Source organism: Rutilus rutilus (assembly GCF_951802725.1).
Source record: "Rutilus rutilus genome assembly, chromosome: 4".
Lineage (NCBI taxonomy): Eukaryota > Metazoa > Chordata > Actinopteri > Cypriniformes > Leuciscidae > Rutilus > Rutilus rutilus.
Window position 1 is genome coordinate 22,064,145 of NC_140212.1, and position 18,406 is coordinate 22,082,550.

An 18,406-nucleotide genomic window follows, 5' to 3' on the forward strand; every position below is an offset into this window, starting at 1 on the left:
CCTCCCTGAGCTGCCCTGCTGTCTACTTAGACAGTATAACATTATAAGTGACTAATTTTCAATTATGCACATTTGTATGATGCTACATGCAGCAATACCAATAGCGCTTCACATAAAAAGCACATGGGAGACCCTCAATTGATTTGTTTATCAATAAATAAGAAGTACACAGGGATTAAAGTTCTCCGACGCTACAACAGATTTACGCCAGTTGGATTGCTGAGAGGCCGTGCACAGTGCAGTGCAGTTCAGATCAGATCAGAGTCGGAAATGAACAGACTAGAGGCAAGAAATGGCACCAAAATGCCCCCAAAATTTAAGATACAGGGGCAAAAAATTGCTCATAAACAACTAAACAAATCAATGACTGTCGCAATGAAAGTGATGTGAAAATGAATGAAAAGTGTTGAATGCGGAAATGCATATATATCTGCTCATGTTGATTCAAAGATTTCTTTTTATACATTGTTTTTTGCAGCATTGAGCATAACAAATCACGTTTTTGTTGAGTATATGAATGCAATAGCCAATCAGAGGCGTTTGTTTTTGTGTACTCACTGAATGAATTTTGCACTGTGAATTCTATCATCATAAACAACAAAATGCAGATGCAATTTTATTTTAGAGTAGAGCTGCTTTAGAAGATTAACATAATATCAATTTTATGAACAATATTGTGCCTGCAGGACATCTTCAACGCTGTGATCAAGCAGAACCCGTTCCTGGTGCACCAGCTGCCCTGCTTCTGGAATGTTCAGCTGTCGGATCACACCCGCTCTGAGAAGTGCTACAAAGACGTGTCCGACCTCAAGGTGACATCACTGTGGAGCTGACACAAGGGGGAGCACACAATTTCTTCACACGTATCCACCTTATTTTGCAACACTTTATTCTGTGAATATGTGAGACTTCCATTTATTGACCGCTATAGGTAAATAACTACAAGAATAACAAAGTGAAGTAGATGGTGAAACTATACCAGTGTGTTCATAATTACGCCAAATAATATGGTAAGACATACAAGTTTTCAATATTAAGCTGCATAACGAGCTGTTTTTACAGCTAAAAATAGGGAAGCTGATGACACAGGAAGTCAGACAGAGGCCGTGCATCTCTTACGTTAAAAATAAGTTGGATAGCTGACGGGATAAACACCTCATCTACATACACTATATTGCCAAAAGTATTGGGACACCCCTCCAAATTCAGGTGTTCCAATCACTTCCATGGCCACAGCTGTATAAAATCAAGCACATAGGCATGCAGACTGATTCTACAAACATTTGTGAAAGAATGGGTTGCTCTCAGGAGCTCAGTTAATTCAAGCGTGGCACTGTGATAGGTGAAAGTCCATTCGTGAACTTTCCTCACTACTAAATATTCCACGGTCAACTGTTAGTGGTATTGTAACAAAGTGGAAGCAATTAGGAACAGCAACTCAGCCGGTAGGCCACCGTGGCGGTAGGCCACTTAAAATCACAGAGCGGGGTCAGCGCATGCGCAGAAGTCGCCAACTTCCTGCAGAGTCAATAGCTACAGACCTCCAAACTTTGTGTGGCCTTCAGATTAGCTCAAGAACAGTGCATAGAGAGCTTCATGGAATGGGTTTCCATGGCTGAGCAGCTGCATCCAAGCCTTACACCACCAAGTGCAATGCAAAGTGTCGGATGCAGTGGTGTAAAGCACGCCACCACTGGACTCTAGAGCAGTGGAGACGTGTTCTCTGGAGTGACGAATCACGCTTCTCTGTCTGGCAATCCGATGGACTAGTCTGGGTTTGGCGGTTGCCGGGAGAACGGTTCTTGCCTGACTGCATTTTGCCAAGTGTAAAGTTTGGTGGAGGGGGGATTATGGTGTGGGGTTGTTTTTCAGGGGTTTGGCTTGGCCCCTTAGTTCCAGTGAAAGGAACTCTTAATACCTAGACATATTCCGGACAATTTAATACTCCCAACTTTGTGGGAACAGTTTGAGGATGGCCCCTTCCTGTTCCAACATGACTGCGCACCAGTGCACAAAGTGAGGTCCATAAAGACTTGTGGAAAGCCTTCCCAGAAGAGTTGAAGCTGTTATAGCTGCAAAGGGTGGGCCAACTACATATTATACCCTACGAATTAAGAATGTTCATTAAAGTTCATGTGCATGTAAAGGCAGATGTCCCAAAATTTTTGGCAATATAGTGTATGTGCTTAATATTGAAAGAAACAACAAGAGACCAAATCAAGCAAAGGGTTGATTCATATAATTTCCCACATTTCTGAACTCCAGGTGATTCACTGGAACTCTCCGAAGAAACTGCGTGTTAAGAACAAACACGTGGAGTTCTTCAGGAATCTCTATCTGACGTTCCTGGAGTATGATGGGAATCTGCTGAGGCGCGAGCTCTTTGGCTGTCCCAGTGAAACAGACCACAACTCAGAGAATGTGAGTTTTTTCACTGTGCTTCATGTTGGCAACTTCAACTGCAACTTTTAAAGTTGTAAAGGTCTGCAATGATTTCTTTGTTCAGGCAGCATGAAAGAATAACACTTGTTTTCCTAATATTCCTGCAGCTCCAAAAGACCCTATCCGAGCTGGATGAAGATGATCCATGTTACGAGTTTCGTCGGGAGCGCTTTACTGTGCACCGCACACACGTCTATTTCCTGCACTATGAGTATGAACCAACCTTAGATAACACAGACGTGACGCTGGTGGCCCAGCTTTCTATGGACAGGTAAGAAAACATAGGCCCACTTACAACACCCCCTCACCAACAGATGTTTAATACATCATGCCAATATAAGGCACATTAATGGATGATGCCATTTAACCCTCTATGATATGCATTATGTTCTAGCCATGAAATATTATTCAAATAAGTTTTTAATTACTTGAAATAGCTTCAATCATACAAATCAAAAAAAAAAAAAAAAAAAAAAAAAAAAAAAGTGGATCATATCCACAATGGAAAATGGTCAAATTTCTATAAAATTATGATTTTATTTTCTATTTAATTGCACAATTCTTTTTGAAATTGATAGATTTATATACTTGGAACTCTTTGCAAACCAAAAATAAGTAGATCCCTATCATTTGGCTAACTCATCCTCACTCTCATCACATAGAGCTAACTCTTCACTCTTCCTATTGCCCTTTCCAATAAAATATTGCTGTATTCATTTTCTGAAAAAAGAAATCAATTAGTTATTTATGCATAAATACAACTATACTACAATAAATATTTCAAATAAATAATGAACTGCAATCATATTTTTGATGATAAATTAGTTACACTGAACAAAATTAAATTAGTTACACTGAACAATATATATCTACACTGAACAAAATTATAAACGATACACTTTTGTTTTTGCCCCCATTTTTCATGAGCTGAACTCAAAGATCTAAGACTTTTTCTATGTACACAAAAGGCCTATTTCTCTCAAATATTGTTCACAAATCTGTCTAAATCTGTGTTAGTGAGCACTTCTCCTTTGCCGAGATAATCCATCCATCTCACAGGTGTGGCATATCAAGATGCTGATTAGACAGCGTGATTATTGCACAGGTGTGCCTTAGACTGACTGGTTTTCGGACCCCCCGGACCCCCCCAATACAGTAAAACTATACATTTTAGAGTGGCCTTATATATGGCCTTATATATGTGCATTTTCACATGCAATACAGTACGTAACACAAATGCAATAGCATGTCACTCTGTAGGCATCTTACAACAGTTCCTACACAACCAATTTTTTAGATTATCATAACAGAATATGTTAATTGAAGATAGTTAACTACACATCAGCAACATAAATTCATCAACTAAGAATTCAGAAACGTCCTGTTGTATTCTATATATTGTCACTTCTTGTTAAGTCTCTCCATTATATGCAGTTTAAACATAAAAGGAAGAACAGTTTCTGCCATTTTAGTGCTTGTCTGTGTGAGGTAATCGGAGCTGCTAACACACACACAAACACACACACACATACACACACGCTCTTGAAGCTCCGCCCTCTGTGTCGGGAGCAGCAGCTCATTTGCATTTAAAGGACGGTTGCATACACACAAAAACGGTGCGCTTTTGCTCACCCCCAAAAAGTGGCAATTTTAACATGCTATAAAAAATATCTGTGGGGTATTTTGAGCTAAAACTTCACATACACACTCTGGAGACATCAGAGACTAATTTTACATCTTGTGAAAAGGGCATTATAGGACCCCTTTAATGTTGTAAATGAACACTGAAATGAGTTTCCTGCTAATTGAACCGCACTGTATCCTAATACTCTACTCATGATCATATGCAATGGCATTCACGCTTTGGCCTGAACTCAATTAAAATGATTTGCCTTGTCATCATTCATCATCCTGATGACATTAACTAGCAAACTGCTTCTGGAAAGAACCGCATTGGAATGTTTTGAGTCAAAGCTTCACGGCTTTTGTGATCAGTGTAATGAGGGATGGCTCTGTTTAGTCAGGCATGTTCGGGCTACTTCAGACAACTCATCAGTCAGTACCAGTGGCGGAGGGTTATCGTTCTTGTCAACAGTGACGGATGCAATCCGCTGTCATCTTGGAGGGAATGACCTCTTTGACGGCCAAGTATAGCACTCAAGAGCAATAAGGTTGTCAGAGTAGATGCCACATCTAGTTCGACTTGAATGAAAGTGTTTTGAGGGATAGAAGTGCAGTCCGTTTAGTACGTCATGCTGTTTGTGTATACTTAGGTGTTTATAATTCAACCATTGATATATTGAAAATGTTTTTGTTTTGTTTTTTTAATGGAATTTTTACACAATGCACTTTCTTGGTTACTAATCAGTAAGCAGTTTTGACTTTTAGTGTGTATATATATATCTTCTTGTACAGATTAAAATATTCAGGGTTCCCATAGTCTTTGAAATATCAGAGTATATTTAGGTCTGTAAAATCTATAGTGATTTATTATTTTGTTTATTGTTATGCTCAGTTATAAAGTAGTTATTTGACTAGAAATTAATAAAAATGTGAGTGCTCTGTAAAAGTAATTAGTAGTGTAATTATTAGTAGATAAGGATATTTGAGATCACCAATATTTATTTTTAAAGTGCCTCGTGCCACACTTTTTCAAGTTAACATGCTGCATTAAAATGTACCACACTCTAAAATTTCTGAGGATTTATATTTTGTGAAATAATACAATTAAAAGCTGATTTGATTCGTTTTTTTTTTTTTTTTTTTTTTAACCATCAAAGATCATTGTGATATACTGTGTAAACATCATGAGATCACACACATCAGTAATACGCAAAAAAATAAGAGAATATATCCAGTACAAGCTCTAAAACTACTCTAAAAACTAAACTAATCATTATTATCAGTGGTTTGTTTCCCGTCTTGGTATTTTGTTGTAATGCAAACCACTAATTATTAACCCTATAAAGCCTAAAAGCCTATAAATTATCAACATGATCAAAAAAATGTGCACAATTTGCTACATGCTTTCTCTTGTTTAATTGATAGTTTATAATGGTTTATATTTAGTAGATTTTCTTTTTTGCAAGTAAAAGGCCTTTTAGTATAATTCTAAAAGCATCCCCCTTCAGTTTTTTTTTACTAATTAATCTAACTAGCTAATTTAATCATTTAATCTTGATTTGCTGATTTTTATAAAGTAAATGTAAGAATAACATTTTAATATTGTTAGTAATATTTAAGATGAATGCTTTACTGTACTTAGAAAAATCATGTTAAAATTTGAGTATTGGGCTGTTGAGGAACATTTGTTTGCTCATCTCTTAATCACCATTGTAGAGAGTGGTGCAGGTATGACTTCCCTTTGTAGGCCAAAACACGAAAGCGAGTTGCATTTTAGCACTTCTGGTTCCATCGTCCCGAAGTCAATGGGTTTTTTGAATGAGTTTTTTTGTTAAATGGCTGAAATAAGATCTGTGGTGAACACAAGCTCAAGACACTTTCACGTTTTATTCTACAACATAAAATACATCAGTATTACCCCACTCCTGTTTTTGCTAACAAGAGGTTAAATGGGACTACAGAGGCTGTTGAGGAGATTAAGCGTCATCACACCGAACAAGTAAACTTAGTCCCCTTTTACATCCTCATTATACTTATAATTCTGCTCTTATAAACAATTCTAGCTCCAACGTTCTGGGAAAATGTTTTCAGATAAAAACTGAAAGAGTTGTCGGAATCTTAGTGGTGGTGACGTTGAAGTCGTGGGACCGTGGTGTAGTTTGTTTATAGCCTATCTTTAGCTTTTTACTTCCAGCAACTGCATTTATGCTTCAAAATTCATAGAAGTTGTGTTTATCTGTGATAATTATTTTGATGGACAAAAAGTGCAAGTATAAACTTTTGTTGATCACAGAGCTTGTTTTTAGAGATAATTCAGTGTGATAAACCAGTGTGATGCTAACTGCCGGTTGGCCTACAAAGTGATGTCACACTGCACCATTCTATTGCATTTCATTATGTTTTGCCACAAACATTTTTTTTTTATATTCTGCCTTTTTTCCTCAGAATTGCGAGTTTATATCCCACAGTTCTTCTTTTTTTCCTCTGAATTGACGTAGACTGCCAATTGCGAGTTATGAAGTCCGAATTGGAAGATATAAAATTGCGATTTCAAGAACAAAGTCAGAATCTTTACTTTTTTTCGCTGTTATCAGGAAAAAATGCAAGCTTCACATGAACACTTAGATATGCGCCAAATAATAACACACATTTATCTAGCTTAACATTAGAGCGAGCGGCCATGTAAAGTAGCTAACGTAAGGCTACTCCTTACATGTTTCAAATGATAAGATGAACATTTGGATTTCCTGCCGGACATAGTGTAATTTCCACAGAGACCAGACGTGTTAACAATCTGTCCGTCAGGGCAGCATGACTTCGCCACTTCCTGTGGAGTTTTTTTCTTTCTTTTCTGCGACTAACAGACTAATTAAAATTTGGTCGACTAAACCTCTTCTCGTTAAATGCTCATTTACCTAGTAATGATTATTAAGTTATCGGTAGTCTAAAATGGACTTCATTGGGATTTTTTAGGCTGCCCTAGCGCTTTGGGTGACGTTGAGTCAGTAGACTGGGCCAACGTCATTTACCAAAAAACGAAGTTTTATACAACTATAGTTGGTGATGTCAACAGCCTCGACTGTCGGCAAATCATTAAGTTGTACCGAAAACTCATTCATCTTCATGAGGTACGGGTTATGTCCAACATATCTGTTAATTAACTCCTTGTATCTATGTCTTGAAACTGGATCTAAATCCGTACAATACGGACTTTCCGCAACGGTTTCCTCCATAGACGTATTCTCCATGTTTACTTCCTGCCCTCCGTCTAAAATCGCGCCGCCTTCGCGCATCATCATAATCACATGACTGAAACCCTGCTATTAACGTTTAGTCCAGTGTATCCTTTTTCAAACTCTTCCTAATCAAACACACCTGATTCAACTCATCAGCTCCTTAGTAGAGACTCTAAGACCAGACATATATGGGTCAGATAATGTAGACATCCAAAATGTGCACTGTTGGTCTGCCTCCAGGAACAGGGTTGAAAAATTGACAGGCCTGTGCTGCAGTTCTATGGATGTTTTGCCCTCCAGCTCTCCATGCCAGTCACCAAAAACTGAATAGAGATCAGTGGCCGTTCAATCGGTGCCCCATTTAAATTATTTTTATTAAATGTTGTCATTACAAACGTCTGGAAAGAAAACAATGGAAATGAATTGGTCAGAAGGGGTGGGAACCTTGTCCTTGCTTCCATTGAAGCACATTATGCTCTTTGAATCATTATTAAATCACGCTGGGGAAAATTTCTATTTAAATAAAATAAAATAAATGGACCCACTGAATCAGATTGTATGTTGTTATGTTTTTGGTCAGTTACTGGAGTGTTTCTTTGTTCCAGGCTGCAGATGCTAGAGGCCATCTGTAAACACTGGGAAGGGCCCATCAGTCTGGCCCTCTACCTCTCCGATGCCGAAGCCCAGCAGTTTCTGCGATATGCTCAGGGCTCGGAGGTTCTGATGAGCAGGAGCAACGTGGGATACCACATAGTCTATAAAGAAGGCCAGTTCTACCCTGTTAACCTGCTGCGTAATGTTGCTTTGGGGCAGGTCAACACACCCTACATGTTCCTGTCGGATATTGACTTCTTGCCCATGTATGGACTCTATGAGTATCTCAGGTAAGACAAAACCTAAATATGGAATGGTAAAACAACATTGGTCCATTTTGGTTTGGTCTCATCTCAACTGTTGACCACAAACCTAAATATGTGGTTACAGATTGTTATTACTTATCATTAAAAACTCTAAAACTAACCCCATGTGCTACTTTATTTAACCCCGTAACAGTATATTTTAAATTCATATACTTATAATTTGAGTAGGAAACTGTGTAAATGGAGCCTTTTCAAAGACTGTGATGATGTGTTTCCACAGTTATCAACATCGCAAATCTAATAAAGTTTTAAATATATATATATATATATATTTTTTTTTTAAACGTAATACATTTATAATGCTATACTTTGTGTTATATTACCTTGTCAGTAAATGACAAAAACTAATTAACACTGCTGTGAGGGTGTTTCTAATGCAACAGCTGAGGGAGCGATGGCAAATTTGACATCTGTAATCAATTTCTCAAAAAAGAAAAGAAAAAGAAAGTAAGTTGTGGAAATGCAGATTTTTCTTTTTCTTTTAGATTAAATGCAAATGCAACAATTATATTTGGTGTCGTCTCCCGTTCATCGCTATAGAAGTTTACACAACTATGATGACTTCTGCTTCTGAGAACCCCGGAAATGTGAAAAGTAGGGATGTCCCGAGCCGATCTCAAGGATCTGTATTGGGGCCGATTACGTTTCTTTTTATACTACGGGGCTGTTGAATGCTTGAATCTGATTGGTTGACGAACGTTCTAAGGTGTGCAATTATTTTCAGGGAAACGCACGGGTAAAGTAGTTCCAGGCAGGTCTTGACCGCATTACAGTTCCATATCACTTCGCGTAGTTAACTGTAATAACAGAAAATAGAATACAATTCATAACAAGAAGAAAATGACAGACGATTAAGATTGATCTTCCATTTTTGATGTTTAACTTCACAATCAATGGAAACGTGCAGTTTAATTTGAATAAATAAAGTATATAGTATATAGTTCTATCTAATCAAAAGAAAATTAAACTGAATATATAAATAAATTGATAGTTGTGCTGCACAGGTTTCCGTTATCATTGCAGATAATGTAACAAATAAATAAAGGCCTTGTTAAAATGGCGTTGTGTTTTATTTATTAGGCTAGCCTACTGTCACTAATAGAAAAAAAAGGAATTAACGAAATAATTAAAACAATTAATTAATAAATGAAATAATATTGATTCCACACGTACTAGATGTGGGCCGGATCTGGGCCTAAACTATGTTGCTGTCTGGGTGACGTTCAAGCCTTCGTGCATATTTGATGCACAGTTTTGTAATGAATAACTCGAAAGTTTACCTATCAGACTGAGACATCGTTGTCATAACACGTTGATATGGGTTACTCAGGTAATTGTTATAATACTACGTAGTGATAGATGGCCCTTTTAGATTTCAGCTCTGGATCTCGGTAACTTTAATGTACCGGAGTATCGGATTGGGACTCGGTATCAGCAGATACTCAAAATTCAATTCCTCGAATCGGATTGGGAGCACAAAAAACTTGATCAAGACATCCGTAGTGAAAAGGGTCCATTCTGGTACTGTCACCCCGTTTTGGTGTGCTATGCAATAATGCATTATAATAAAACACAAAAAAACAAAAAACATGACAGTTGTCTTTTAAAATGTTTTGCCAACCCTGGTACTCTCAAAATGTTTCGGGGTTATTTGGCAAGTGCAAGCAGGTGTTGATACTTTTGTATCAACACATTATATACTGTCAACATTCTTGCACTTCTTTATAAAAAATCTGTTGAACATTTGTTAAGGAAATACTGATAAAGACTGTAAGAGAAATTTGCCTTAGATTAAACCATGTGCTCATAAACATTTTTGATGTCACTTTGTTAAAATATGATGATATGATGTAAGAAAAAACAAATAAAATAAGAAATACAAGAGTGCCAACCCATGTACATTAAATCATGTTTTCCATTATTGGTGTCAGCAAAATGTTCTCAGGTTGTGAATGTGATTTGTACAAGTGATCTGTTCCACAAGTAATCCATCTTGTTTCTGTTTTAGGAAATCAGTTGTTCAGCTTGATATGGCGAACACTAAAAAGGCTCTTGTGGTTCCGGCGTTTGAAACACTGCGCTATCGGCTGTCCTTTCCCAAATCTAAAGCAGAGCTCTTGTCACAGCTCGATATGGGCACTCTGTTCACATTCAGGTAAAAACAATACTTAAAAAATTCTCAGAAATTTTCTAAATTTATGGCAGATGATATTTTCTTAGATTTGTGACTGAATCTTTCATGATTCTTTTGAATCAATTCATTTCAGTTAATCGATTTAACCAACCAAACTTATCTGAATATTATATATTTAGCTATATTTATTATTGCTATTTTTTAAGTTTTTGCACTTTCTTGACCGTTTTACGATGACTTTATAAAAAATAATAATCATTTACTTGTCCACAGATATCATGTCTGGACAAAAGGTCATGCTCCCACAGACTTTGCCAAATGGAGAACCGCTACAACACCATACCGAGTTCAGTGGGAGGCCGACTTTGAGCCGTATGTGATGGTCAGACGAGAAAGCCCCGAGTACGACCGGCGCTTTGTGGGGTTTGGGTGGAATAAAGTAGCTCACATCATGGAGCTGGACGCTCAGGTAACACTTGTATGCATTAATACTATTTAAATTTCATTAAAAAGCTTTTTTGGATTTCATAATAGTCTCTGACTAGACGGATGGTGTGACAGATTAGTATTTTTTTTTAAATAGCAGAACCCATCATTTTAAAGGATTAGTTCACTACAGAATTAAAATTTCCTGATAATTTACTCACCCTCATGTCATCCAAGATGTTCATGTCTTTCTGTCTTCAGTCAAAAAGAAATTAAGATTTTTGAGGAAAACATTCCAGGATTTTTCTCCATATAGTGGACTTCAACGTGAATCAACGGTTTGAAGGTCCAAATTGCAGTTTCAATGCAGCTTAAAAGACTCTACACGATCCCAGCCGAAGGAATACGGGTCTTATCTAGACAAACCATCTGTCATTTTCTAAAAAACCTAAAAATATATATACTTTTATACCACAAATGATCATCTTGCACTAGCACTGCAATGCACCGCGCATTACGTAATCACATAGGAAAGGTGTCTTTTTTATTTATTTTTATTTCACCTTTGTTTAACCAGGTAAATCAGATGAGAACAAGTTCTCATTTACAACTGCGACCTGGCCAAGACAAAGCAAAACAGTGCGACAAAAACAACAACACAGAATTACACATAGAAATAAATAAACATACAAACAATAAACCAATCCATATACAAAGTACAAGTGTAGTGCAAAATACAATATAATTAAGAAAATAGGACAATAGATAGGCCATAGTGGCGAAATAAATTACACATTTACACTAAATTGACACTGGAAAAATGAAAATGCAAATAATGAAGTGCAAATAAAAATACTGGAGTGCACAATAAACGGAAATAAAAGGGCTATTAACAGGTACAGTGATCGATAAACAGCTTTGACAGCTAATGCTTAAAGTTAGTGAGGGAAATAGGAACCTCTAGCTTCTTTGCACTTCATTCCAGTCATTGGCAGCAGAGAACTGGAAGGAATGGCGACCAAAAGAGGTGTTGGCTTTGGGGATGGCCAGTGAAATATACCTGCTCGAGTGCATACTACGGGTGGATGTTGCTACGGTGACCAGCGAGCTGAGATAAGGCGGGGATATGCCTAATAAAGACTTATAGATGACCTGGAGCCAATAGGTTTGGCGACGAATATGTAGTGAGGGCCAGCCAATGAGAGAATAAAGATCGTAGTGATGAGCAGTGTATGGGGCTTTGGTAACAAAACGGATAGCACTATGATAAATTACATCCAGTTTACTAAGTAGAGTTTTGGAGGCTATTTTGTAAGTAACATCGCCAAAATCAAGGATCGGTAGGATGGTAAGTTTTACAAGGGCATATCTGGCAGCATAAGTGAAGGAGGCTTTGTTGCGAAATAGGAAGCCGATTCTAGATTTAATTTTGGATTGGAGATAGTTAATGTGAATCTGGAAATTGAGTTTACAGTCTAACCAGACACCTAGGTATTTGTAAGAGTCCACATATTCTAAATCAGTCCTGTCAAGAGTAGTGATGGTAGTCTGGTTGGCAGCTGTGGGCAGTGTTCGATTAAAAAGCATGCATTTAATCTTACAAGCATTTAAAAGCAGTTGGAGACCACAGAAGGCGTGTTGTATGGCATTGAAACTAGTTTGAAGGTTAATTAACACAGAGTCCAAAGAGGGGCCGGATGTATATAAAATGGTGTCGTCTGCATACAAATGGATCAGCGAATCACCAGCAGCACTAGCAACATCATTGATGTATATAGAGAATAGGGTTGGCCCAAGAATTGAACCCTGGGGCACCCCCATAGAGACTGCCAGAGGACTGGACAGCAGGCCCTCCGATTTTACACACTGAACTCTGTCTAAGAAGTAGTTGGAGAACCAAGCGAGGCAGTCACTTGAGAAACCAAGGCTGTTGAGTCTGCCAATAAGAATACGATGATTGACAGAGTCGAAAGCCTTGGCAAGATCGATGAAGACGGCTGCACAATAATGTCTTCTATCGATAGAGGTTATGATATCGTTAAGTACCTTGAGCGTAGCTGAAGTACATCCATGACCAACTCGAAAACCAGATTGCATTAGCAGAGAAAATACGATGGCATTCAAAATATTCAGTGATCTGTTTATTAACTTGACTTTCGAAGATTTTAAGGCCGTCTAAGTCTAAGGCTGTCTATGCGTCAACAATGCTATCAAAAAACATGTCTGCCATCGGCCAATGAATTACTGTTAAAAAACTTTAAATCCATATATTTCCTATGGTAAATTTCCTGTATTGGCTGAAAATGGTCATTTCCAACAGGCTTGATAAATAAAACATATCTTTTTATGCATGTGCTTAAAGGCCTTAAACCACTTGGACCTCGATAATATCAGCTATATTTATAACTGTAATCTTATTTTCTGAGAATAAATAGATCTTTCAGCATGTGATGTTGTTTGTTGTGTATTTTCAGGAGTACGAGTTTGTGGTTCTGCCCAACGCCTACATGATCCACATGCCGCACGCTCCCAGTTTTGACATCACCAAGTTTCGCTCAAACAAACAGTACCGTGCTTGTCTGAAGACGCTGAAGGAAGAGTTTCAGCAGAACATGTCTCGGCGCTACGGTTTCGCCGCGCTCAAATACATGACAGTGGATAACAACAGCTAGCCGAGCACATTGTCCAAGAAACCGAAACAATAACTGCCACGAGCTGATCCTGGAGCTCTGTGTGACAGCACCTTTACGGATGCGTTCAGTGGAACTGAGAACGCAGGGTTATTAGGAGGCACGGCTTGTGATCATCCATTCATTCAGGGATCTGACGAGACTTTTATCAGAGGTGTTTGACACCAGTGCTGAGAATTAAACTGTTGATTCCAAGTCACTTTTGTGAGAAGGCAAGCAGATTCAGCAAATGGAAACTTCTAGAATAAATGATGTCTGTTGTTACTTATTAAAAATGGACAACAACACTGATGCACTTCAGATTAAAGCCTTGAATCGGTCTCTCCATCTGTCAACCTATCTTTCATTCTGACTGTTTAACCATTTGCCAGCCTGTCTCTTTGCTACCTTTTCTAACATCTGACTCTGAGTATCAATATATTGGTTTGTTTACCTATCTGTTGACCTTATGCCTCTATCTTTCTCTCTCTCTCTTTTCATCTCTACAATCATTCTTTCTGTCAATGCTTCGTCTAATAATTTGTCTTTATCTCTGTCTAAAAACTGTTTATCGAACAATCTATATCCCTCGATCTATATCTGTCAATCTTCTGTCTGTCTGACAATCTATTTAACAATCTGTTTATATATCCATCTAACAATTTGTCTGAATCTCTTTATATCTGTTTGTCTCTCTCTATATATAATTTGCCTGTCTGTCTAACAATCTATGTAAGTCTGCCTATATCTAACAATCAGTCTATATATATATTTTTTTTTCTTTCTCTGTCTCTCTAACAGTCTATATTTCTCTATATATGTGTGTCTAATTATCTAGCTCTCATTATATCAGCAATCTCTCTCTCTCTCTCTCTCTCTCTCTCTGGATTCAAGGTTTCAGTCTCTGTGTCGACACAGTTGTTGTGTGTTGTGAAGTAGTTGGAAATGTGTTCATTCTCACTGCAGATGTGAACAGTGTAATAAACAGGGATCTTCATTCATCGGACTGGCAATAATACGTAATGAGAGGCCAAAGTGAACACTTCATTGACACATTAGAGATGGTTATTTAAATGGCATCACAGCACACTAACAGACTTATGCACTCGATTGCAGGCTTAATTAACAAACTTAATCATTTTCTTCATTATTTGTAAAAGATAGTGTAGTTGCTGCTGCGGTGTCATGAGTTGTTATTCTCTATCGGCAAACAACATGTCTGACTCAGGCTCGTGTTCAGAGAATTATCTGCTGATATTTTGCCTTTTTTACCACCCTGACAGCACACAAGCTCAGCGTGTGTTAGTTTCCATCTGCCATACGTCTCTAAAACGTGTCCTGTCTGATGTTATATACTGAGATTCATCAGTTTATGATTGTGAATTTTTTGTGAATCAGATATTTTCAAGATGTTTGTACACTTCAACCGACTTCACGGCAGCATAAAAGTGTGTTTACTGCGGTATCAATGAAGTGCTTTTAATCGGCTACAGTCTGTGCCGTGTGCATTACAGTAAGCCTGCGAGATCTTTATAAGTTGAGTTCATTCACAGGACTGCTGCTTTATTTCATCTTACTTTATTGGTTTGAAGGAAAAATCGAGCATTCATGCTAATGTCCTATAGAGCCCCTTGCGGCACAGCTGAGAACGCACTCGCAATTGCATTGTGACAAATTTTGGAAGAAGAGTTTGTGTTTACATATAATAACAAGCAGATAAAAATAATCTGTGAAAACAACATGAATGTGATGATGAATGTGTGCTGCTTATAGTCAAGACAGGTCCATTAGATTAAATCTGGGCTAGTTGTCACTTTTTAATTTTTTATTGAAACGTGATTGACACAATGTGAGGTCGTATTTATTTTTTAACGTGCAAAAATTTCGGACAATGCAATGCAATAAATGCAATGCAAATATTATAGGCTGTTATATGCCTTTTCGAGATAATTCAAACTGTAAAGCAGTTTAAAAAAAAGCGGTGAAAATGTAAGATGAGTGTAATGGCGCTTTTATTGAGTTCGCTTGTTCAATGTGCATTACAAAATTTGAATAGTAAATTTTAGTTGGGCATTCATTTACATTGGACTTCAGAGCATTTTAAACAGTTTATTTTTTATTTTATTTTTTTTACCACTTTTTCAATATCGTCACCTTCCTAAAATAATTGCCTATTTCATTTTTTGACAAAAATGACAAAAATTGACAGCTGCATCAAGAAGAACGAAAATCTACTCAACCTCTCAATTATTGGTTCAGTTTTTTGTGTTTTCTGAGAAACCTGAAAAAATGACTTGGGCAATTATTTTAGGAAGGTGACGATATGTGACAACCAGTGTTGGGAAAGTTACTACTAATTGCGTTACTTAGTTACTTTTATGTAAAGTAATGTGTTACGTTACTTTTTCTCACCTGGGCTGGGCTTGCTTGTTTGATTTTTAATAACAACAACAAAAAAAGTTTGTTTTTGACTAATGTAAAGGCCCTTTCACACCAAAAGTGAAATGAAGGAAATGCAAATTCACTCCTGTACAGTAGAGGGCGCAGCGCAAACAAACCTTTCAGCTGTGCTGACATTCTGAATCACAGAAGAAATTTCAGCAATATAAACTAAAAAAGAAAATTAAACAAATGTGATCTTTATCTAAAGTCATTTTTGTTAGTATGGTTGAATTGGATCGTCAAAGGTCAGCAGCAAAGACTTTGGTCAATAAAGTGAGATTAAATACATAAAGAATTTCTGAGTTTGCATTTCACTGTTTTTATTCTTTTTCGAGAAAAACAGATTTTATTTTTGTGCAAATGAGATGAGTACATGCCATCATGGGGTCAGAAGAGGTGTCAATCAATACATGGGAAAACAAAGTAACTTGAGTTACTTGTTGTAATTTAAAAGTTTTGCTAGTTACTTGAAAAAAGTAATCTGATTACATACCTTGTTACTTGTAATGCGTTACCCAAACACTGGTGACAACTAGCCCCAGTCTCCTGTATTTGCTACATAAGAAGTAAAACCAGCAGATGAAGTTATTAATGGACAGCATATGTGTGTAAAATCTGAAGGATACTCGGTTCCAACCATCCATTATTTTGTATTTGTTTGGAAACCGTCCACGTCACTGAAATGTCCTGATGTGGAAGCCTTACGTCCATGCCCTTCTGTGGATATACATGTTTCATAATGTTGCTACTGATGCTCATTGATTTGTTTGCTTTGGAGCTGTGTCATTATTTTCCAGTATTTCCTGAGGTTGTACACGAGATGTGCTGAGCTGTGTGTGCACACTAGCTGATTGATGTGTGTTTAATATGAATATAAACAGCCACATGTCCAGGATAACACTGATAAAACTGCTTCTGAATAAAATCACATCATGTTGTCTTCTGCTTATTTTACTGTAATGTACACGATGCTGAAACAATGTTTCACCATTTGAGTATTTCATACATTCATTGCATTATCTTTATGAATCTCCTAACCACATAAAACAATTCAAAATCTTTTTTTTATTTTTATATTCATATAGGCTATACATCATGTGACTCTCCACAAGACCATGAAAAAAACAATATGTAAAAAAAAAAAAAAAAAAACATTTTAAGAAATAATGTGATTATTTTTTAAGAATAAAATGTACTATTCCACATAAAACACATGAGGTGAGAGCAATTAGGGTACTATACAGTTATCCGGACCACATGAGATGACCCACCCCAACCCCGCCCCTAAACCTACCCCTCACTGGGGTTACGACCAACCAAGAGCGGTTGTGGTCACGTGTGGTCAGGTGTGGTCCGGATAACCATATAGTACCGCAATGTTTTTTTTTTTTTTATATATATTTTTTTTATATGATTAACCCTCTTCCTTCCCTCGCTTTTTGTAACGCATCTTTCCCTCGCGGGTCAAAATGACCCTAAGTCCTAAAATTATTATTATTATTATTCTTTTTTTTAGAAAGCTTATTTTATTTCATTTTTTTTCTCTATATATTTTAAAGTAATTTTTTTGGGAGATTTTCTTGGCATTTTTTTAATTTAATTTACCTTTAAATTTCTAGATTTGATCAATAAATAATAAATGAATAGTAATTTAAGCACATTCCTCAGATTCTTTCAACTTAAATTCAAAATAACTCACAATTTCATGCATAACCCTTTTAATTCAGCTCAAATTATCTTACATTGGGTGTCTTTGCCGGTCTCTTGTGGCAGAAAAAATAATCTAACATGATATTTCATGACTCTAGCCACTAGATGCTCTATGGAGCAAATGAGCTGAGCTGTTCCGCTGGGTCCTAAAGTCAGTTATTTCAGTATGCATTCAGATCATAAACTGTAAAAATAAAAAATAAAAAATAATAATATATATATATATATATATATATATATATATATATATATATATATATATATATATATACACACGTGTAGACATAATAAAATAATTTTGTGTACTAAAGCATTCCTCGCATTCCATTCATTCCTAAGGGGGTCAAATTGACCCGCGAGGGAAGGATTTGTTACTTTTTACAATTTCAACCACAAAACTGCTCGAAACCATTACATTTTGTTGTTGTTGTTGTTGTTGTTGTTGTTGTTGTTGTGTGTATTCGTGGTTCAAGTGCGACAAAAGTCCAAGGGTCCAAGACCCCTCTGATGAACATTATTATTTTTTTAAACTTTTTAGAAAACGATTTTGACCCGAGGGAATGATATATTGTACAACACCTTCAGGAGAACATTAAAGAGCATCAAAAGAAAGTTTTACATGTAACAAACAAGAGGAAAAACATAGATACACAAAACGGAAACAATGATAAGCAGATGAAAAGCAAACTAAACATCAATAGAATCATCCAAAAAATCCTCACATTGTTTCAAGAAACTTCCACATTTGTATTCCTAGTTTATTAGTGATGTTAGTAGAAGTGGCTCCCTGTATGAGCGACGCCT

The 18,406-nt window shown here is 36.8% G+C and overlaps 1 protein-coding gene across 2 annotated transcripts in view; it reads left to right on the plus strand.

The window, feature by feature from the left end:
• The window catches only part of large1 (LARGE xylosyl- and glucuronyltransferase 1), a 37,466-nt gene extending 23,016 nt beyond the window's left edge, over window positions 1-14,450 (plus strand). For both annotated transcript variants that reach the window (XM_084407880.1, XM_084407879.1), the window contains exons 9-15: window positions 687-812; window positions 2,266-2,421; window positions 2,550-2,713; window positions 7,907-8,185; window positions 10,230-10,376; window positions 10,629-10,824; window positions 13,256-14,450. In XM_084407880.1, coding sequence (XP_084264006.1) covers window positions 687-812; window positions 2,266-2,421; window positions 2,550-2,713; window positions 7,907-8,185; window positions 10,230-10,376; window positions 10,629-10,824; window positions 13,256-13,453 — 1,266 coding nt within the window. In that variant the 3' untranslated portion in view covers window positions 13,454-14,450. The remainder of the gene's footprint in view (window positions 1-686; window positions 813-2,265; window positions 2,422-2,549; window positions 2,714-7,906; window positions 8,186-10,229; window positions 10,377-10,628; window positions 10,825-13,255) is intronic.
• The last annotated feature ends 3,956 nt before the right edge of the window (window positions 14,451-18,406 follow it).